General features: G+C 36.0%; 1 protein-coding gene across 2 annotated transcripts; it reads right to left on the reverse strand.

The window, feature by feature from the left end:
- Nucleotides 1-608: 608 nt before the first annotated feature.
- On the reverse strand, nucleotides 609-5,082 carry LOC102595864 (probable disease resistance protein At4g27220). Of its 2 annotated transcripts, none has more exons than XM_015304982.1 (3): nucleotides 2,210-5,082; nucleotides 1,234-1,743; nucleotides 609-1,106 (listed from the first exon to the last, which is right to left on the reverse strand). In XM_015304982.1, exons 1-3 carry the CDS (start codon nucleotides 4,793-4,795, stop codon nucleotides 993-995), a joined length of 3,210 nt encoding a protein of 1,069 aa, XP_015160468.1. In that variant the 5' UTR covers nucleotides 4,796-5,082; the 3' UTR covers nucleotides 609-992. The 2 variants fall into 2 exon arrangements, with proteins under 2 accessions (XP_015160468.1, XP_006366610.2); XM_006366548.2 differs by having other exon boundaries at nucleotides 609-1,062; nucleotides 2,210-5,080.
- Between the last annotated feature and the right edge of the window lie 1,415 nt (nucleotides 5,083-6,497).

Genomic DNA, 6,497 nt, shown 5'->3' on the forward strand with positions numbered 1-6,497 from the left:
CCTTGTGTTACCCTTCTCCTCTGTCATCAGAGTCATTTTATGTCCTTGTTTTGATCAACAACTATGTTGTTTTGTGGTGGTTTAGTTTCTACTATTGGCACTTGTGTTTATGCATCTTGTGCAAATTATTCACACACAAAAGCCAACAAATTCTAGTATAAGAGAACTCACAAATTGAAGGAAATGATAGAATCTCACGTCTGAGTGACACTTCAAATAAGAATTTAACTAGTATACACTGGCGATGAAAACAAGTCTTACATTATCTCTGTATTTTACTGACAATTAGTACACGATATAGTTAGATTTTGTTACAAGTTACTTTAATTTGATCAGTCAAATAATAATTGTAGGCAACTAATGATTACACAAATTAAAGAGGAATTTTAAACGAAGACTTCACTTTTAGTCTAAAGTTCACATCTCAAAACAGTCTTTTCGTTATTTTTTTTCTCCAAATAACTTTGGTCCAAGACAATAATTTATGAATTGCTTCTTTCTGCGTTTGTCCAAACTTGCAGAAAAAATTTGAAATTATTAAAGAATTTCTACAGACACAAGTAAGAAGTAATTACTCATAAAGAAGAGTATCAGAACTAGGACTTCTCTTCTACTTTAATACCATGTTATAAAATTGTTGTTGAATCAAAATCAATCCGAATATGTAATTAAGGAAATTACTGATACAAATACAAAGTCTCTTGGCAAAAACAGTTGGGTTCACGTGAATCCATGTATTATAATATCGATATGCCTCTGCTTGTTACGTCCATCATGAGGATCTTACCTACAGGGGTGCTAGGGCTTGATTAATAAGATATCAAAGGGGCCTGACAAAACATAATAGGCTACTACTTTAGGCTCATGCTGCTTCTTCAAGATCCGCCCCTTCTTTCAAAAATCAACAAACAACAGTATAAGTATTAGGTCATGTTTGAACTAACATGGACTATTCCTAGCTATCTTTGGATTCATAGACATCAGTAGCTTCACTAGTATTTTGTCGCCAACAGTAGCTTCAGAATCGTTGCTGTCGGTAGTGCCTTCACTAGTATTTTGTTCCTGGGAGCAGAGAATAGTGATGCTTCAGATTCCAATTGAAAATACTGTACAAGGAAGTTGGTTCAATTGACAAACATAAATAAGTATCTGAATATTACTATTACTATTAAGTTAAGACAGAAAGAGAGCACTAGAGTTAATTAGTTATACAATTAGTGGCGCAAGACAAACCTTAGAATTGAACCTCTGTTGCATCCATTCATTCAGATCATCTACTTCCACCCTGTCATCATAGTTCACCCATTCAAGACTCGGTGTACTCACAGATACTCCCTGTTGGACAAACGTCTTCATTTCAGGGCAGTCACCAATCGTCACTTTTCTGAGAAATGGAAATTCAAGAGCATGCTTTGTCAGAAAGAAATGCCCCAGCTTAGGCAGTCCTTCAAGCTGCAGCTCTTCCAACAGGGGAAATAAGGGCTCATTAGTCATGATTTCTTCTCCTTGTTGTTCCTCTTCTGTGATCACTTCTTCCATTGACACACAATTTTCTATCAATAGTATTCGTAAATTCCGAGCACCTCTGGTCACTGATGGAGACATCAAGTTTCTCAATTTTCTACAATTCTTTACTTCCAATCTTTCAAGTTTGCTGAAGTAGGCAGTTGGAAGTTGGTGAGAGCATAGAGCACTTATGTTAGAACTATCGATGTCTAGCTCTTTGAGGTTAAGACAAGAAACCTGCAAACGTTCAAGTATCAAACTTTGAGCTAGGTAACCCGCATAATCCATCCATAATTTTATGGATTGGACTCAAGATAATTTGAATTGGGTTCAAACTCAATTCATTCAAGCTTTATCCCATTTTAAATTGAGGTTATATAATTTAAATAGCAATAAGTTAAAAACTTACAGTTATTGAAATTAAACGGGTCAAATTGGATGGTTCATAACTCAACTCAATTTATAGCTCATTTGAGCTCAACCCATAACTTGAGGGGGTCATTAAAAAAAAAGTCTTAAATTTGTTCTTACTTTTTTCTTCTTTTTCAATATCTATTTATTTTCACACTACAAAAATGAAATAAGATAAAGAAATTCAAATAATGATAAGCAAATAGATCTATAAGAGAAATATTTAAAAACTTAAATTAGCCCTCTGAATAACAACTGAAAAAGTAAGCTGGTTTCATGATAAGAAGCAAACCTTTTCATGAAAAAGAGGATTTGAGTTAGTGATGGAGTTGTTAGTTGTAGGCCAGAAATTTTGGAAATTAGGTAACCCATCAAAGATCATTTTCCGTAACTGAGGGAACTCAATGGCCTCAACAGTGTCACTGCAAAAGTGAGTCAGGCATTCCAAATATTGAAGCTCCAACTTATATAAATTGGGGAACTCAATTATTTCATGTGTCCTCTCAGAGATCTTCAATAAATGTGTCACTAAATCACATCTAGCGAGGTGGAGACATTTCACATTCTGAAGTTTATTCAGTTGCAACTCAGTCAACACATTATTAGAGCCCTTTCCAGTTGAATGTATAAATTCACTCTCCTTCAACAGGTGGCAGATCCAATTACCCAATGGGCTGGTCTTCGTGACCTCTAAAGTAATATTCCTATCGTAATCGTATTCATCCATGATTGAAGTAGTCCACCTGACACCCGCTGTAAGATTGTACCGTGTCAACTTGGAGGAAAGGCCCAAGTTACTGTAGATGACATCTTCGGCACATTTACTTAATGTCAGTGCGGTCAATCTCGATAAGGATTCTAGTTCACTCAAGGTGGAGTAACTACAACATTCTACTACAAATATATGTAGTTCCTCCAATTGAACTAGCCTTGATAAGACACCTGCTGAAATACTTTCAATTGCTATACCCTCATTCCGCAACTCCAACATAATTAGATTGGTTAATTTTCCAATCTCCACTGGCACCTTCCTCAACTGAGAATTTCTTATGCTGAGAATTTCTAAAGTGACAAGTTCCCCAATAATGGATATATCATGCAACCTTAGATTACTCAGACACAACGTCCTCAAACTTGACAACCTCTGAATGGGTTCTGGCAAAGGCTGAATGCAGTGCTGCCTATATCCACACAGGCTGAAGACATTGAGTTTATCCATTCCATCAAAAAAATCGTCCTCTAATTTGAATGAATCTTCAAACCAGAGTTTCAACATTAAAAGCATCAGTTTTGGGCAAAATATTGGTCTAGGATGCTCATCAAAGTTATTTGCAACTATTGACATGTGAGTGAAATGCTCATAAGAAGTTCTTCTTGGGAACTCGTTTGAGTTAAATTGGTGACTTACCATAAAATTATGCTCTCCCTCAGACGCGATACTTATAGCCACATCACGGACCACATCATGCATTTTGACATAGTTTTTGTCTGAACCTTGGGATAACAAGAAACAATCTTTCAATGTTTCTAACACAAGACAGACCGTATTTCTTGCATGTTCTAACTTTCCGATTTCTGAAAAGATGCGAAGCCCCCTTCCGTATCTTAGTAATTCTTCAGGACAGATATCACTATCTTCCTCGAACAAGGAACAAAGCAAAAAGAGGTTCTTGGCTTCATTACTTTCCAAGAAATCATAGCTTAGCCTTAGAGGTTTATACAACTCTTTGGGCACTTCAGGAATTATTCTTGTTTCTGCACTTCGTAATTGTTCAAGGGCACAGTCCCACGAAGGCTTGGTTTTAAGCTTTTTTAGTGCTCCTGCAACTGTAATAATTGCAAGTGGCAGCCCCTTGCATTCTTTGGCAACCTTTTTTGCAATGCCAAGAAGAGAAGGATTGTCGACAAAATTACCGACTTTCTGCTTGAAAAGGATCCAAGCTTCCTCTTCAGATAACATTCCAACTTCCATGATCTTCTGAGCTCCCATTGCTTCACAAACAGAATGGAAACGCGTTGTGAATATCACTTTGCATTGATGTTTGTGGTTGCTTCCACTTGGAATTCCAAGTCTCTTTATATCAAGAGCCTTCCAAACATCATCCATGATTATAAGGATGGGGCTGTTCTGATCCATTAACCTTGTACACAGCCGATCTCCACGACTCAACATATCATCCCCTTCTAATGTCAGTCCGACTCCTCTTGCGATCTCACCCTGAATTCTTTTAGGGTCTTGTTGTTGACTGACAATTACCATGACAACATCATTGAACATCCTTTCTTGTTTCGCCTTTAGTCTGATTTTTTCAGCCAGTGTTGTTTTACCAACACCACCCATACCACATATCCCAATCATAGTGACCCCGTCATCTTTCAAAGCTGCCATGACCTCATCCTCTTGCAATTTTCTAGAGTCAAACACCTCACCATAGTTACTAGGTATAGCCTCACTTTGAACTGGACGATCAAAGGAGAAAGCATTTGGATTGGTGCCTTCAGTTTGAAGTTGAATCAACTCCAGTGCAATTTTCTTAGCTCTCCTGCTCACGGAGTAATGTGACTTCAAGTTTGGACACCAACCATAAAAGCAACCCCTTTCAACCTCAGCTCTACCTTGCCTTACAAATTCCACACGTTGAGTAGTGGTATCAACACTAGTTAACCAAGCTTCACCATTGTGTGAAATGCGTTGTAAGTTTCTCCGGGCAACATCCGCTCTTTCCTGCACCTCACTTTTGATATTCTTCAGCTTCTCACATTCTTTATCCATACATCTGATGTTGCTCTTGTAGTAAACTAAATACCCAATCCCTCGCCCAACTGGCTGCATCAAGCAGTCCGTTACCTTTTCCACAAAAATAGATAAGAATTCCATATATGATTAATTAATTAATTCTTCACTAGATTTCTTAGTTACAAGGAAGCAAATTAAAGGTAGAATGAAAATAAGTTGAGAGTGAGGAAGTTGAAAGTTGATAACTGAAGAGGAGGTGCTATCACGGGAATTTTTGGTGGAATAGTAAGTACTCGTTTTTTGATATATGAGAATGCAAGCAGGAATAATAGTAGTGGGATCAAAATGAGAGCATTATTAAAGTGGGAGTGTTTATTAAATAACATTTCAAAATGGTAGACACAGAAAAGTAGAAATAAAGGAAAAGTGTAATATTTGCTTTTGGAATTTTCTCTGCAATTTATTAAAGTGGAATCACGTTATGTATTAGGAAACCTCCTTTATTACCAGTTCAGTTGCTAGTTTTCTATTAAATGAAAGCTTAACAAACAGAGCAATGATGGAGAATTTGTTTTATGACAATGAAAACTAAAAAAGTAGTGGGGTCAAAATGACAGCATTATTAAAGTGGTAGTGTTTGATTAGATAACATTTCAAAAAATCTGATTCCATAGGGCAGTCAAAGAAATGTAGAATAAAAGTAAAAGTATATGTTTGCTTTTGGAATTTCTCTCCAATTGATTGAGACATGTTGAAGCCCCTGTTCTCTACTATTGAAGTGAAAACAACTTTTTGCTATTTTTCAAATTCTCGGAAATTTCGAAATTCAACTTGAAGTTAAATTCTAGATTGAGTTTTATGGTCAAACGTATTTTCCGGAGTTGAATTCAAACAAAAGTGAAAAAATTTCATGGCCTAAACAGCCCCTTTTCTGTGCTTTCCTTCCTCTGTTTTTTACCCTTTCTCAGTTGTTAATATTGTTTTTATGGATAATAATATTAGTATATTTCTAACTAAAGCTTTTGTACACTATACCCTCTTTAGATTCCACCGTGTAGACTACACTGGATATGTTACTGATTTCAACTAGATTTATCCTCAATATTTGTAATATAGAAATAATTTTAGAATCTTCTTCACGTGTCAGAATATCATATTCAACAATAACCAATTAGTAAAGCACCCAATATAATTTAGGTGTTTAATCAAAAGATAAATATTTTTCTAAGTGGTAGTCCCTTTTAACCTGTTGTTAATTGGACTTGGGTCCCAAATCAACCTTTGTGAGCTGCATTCCATTTCTATTGCTTCTTCTCTGCCCGATAAATAGCTGATTGTGTGACATTGGGCTGGAGCTTATTCATAACACAAAAGCTATTGGGTTCACGTGAACTTGAAACGAGTACTTATTACTTTCCTAGCTTCCGATTCATGGGCAAGACTCTAACATCTGCCATCACTAGTGTCTTCATACTGAGAGCAGAGAGTAGAAGACATTAAATCTAATGACACTTAACTATTGCCGGTAAAGACTAGCACTTTTTATTAATGTGTCTATTTATTTCGCTTATTTGTTCACTGATCGCTTAAAAATCATTTAGTTAGTTGCCTCCATGCTTTTAATGCCAGCTTTCACTTTCAGATCATTATGATATTTTTTTGTTTTATCGGCCTTTTGTTTTCATAATTACTGCCCATACATAGCTTATTGTAGGTTTTAAATTAATTGTAAACCAAAAAAAGTTCACAGGCTATACAACTATTTTAATTATTCAATAACGTAAACATGTCCGATCCAAGAAAATTTGCAATTCGTACGTGCAATCAAAACACGTTTTTATCC

The sequence above is a fragment of the Solanum tuberosum genome, unplaced genomic scaffold (genome assembly GCF_000226075.1).
Source record: "Solanum tuberosum cultivar DM 1-3 516 R44 unplaced genomic scaffold, SolTub_3.0 scf00647, whole genome shotgun sequence".
Taxonomy (NCBI): domain Eukaryota; kingdom Viridiplantae; phylum Streptophyta; class Magnoliopsida; order Solanales; family Solanaceae; genus Solanum; species Solanum tuberosum.

Coding starts and splice junctions, on each gene's coding strand:
- LOC102595864 (XM_006366548.2), bottom strand. CDS start 4,795: ATGGAATTCTTATCTATTTTTGTGGAAAAGGTAACGGACTGCTTGATG. Junction 1,744..2,209: donor ATCCTCTTTTTCATGAAAAG/GTTTGCTTCTTA, acceptor GAACGTTTGCAG/GTTTCTTGTCTTAACCTCAA. Junction 1,063..1,233: donor AACAGAGGTTCAATTCTAAG/GTTTGTCTTGCG, acceptor CTCTGCTCCCAG/GAACAAAATACTAGTGAAGG.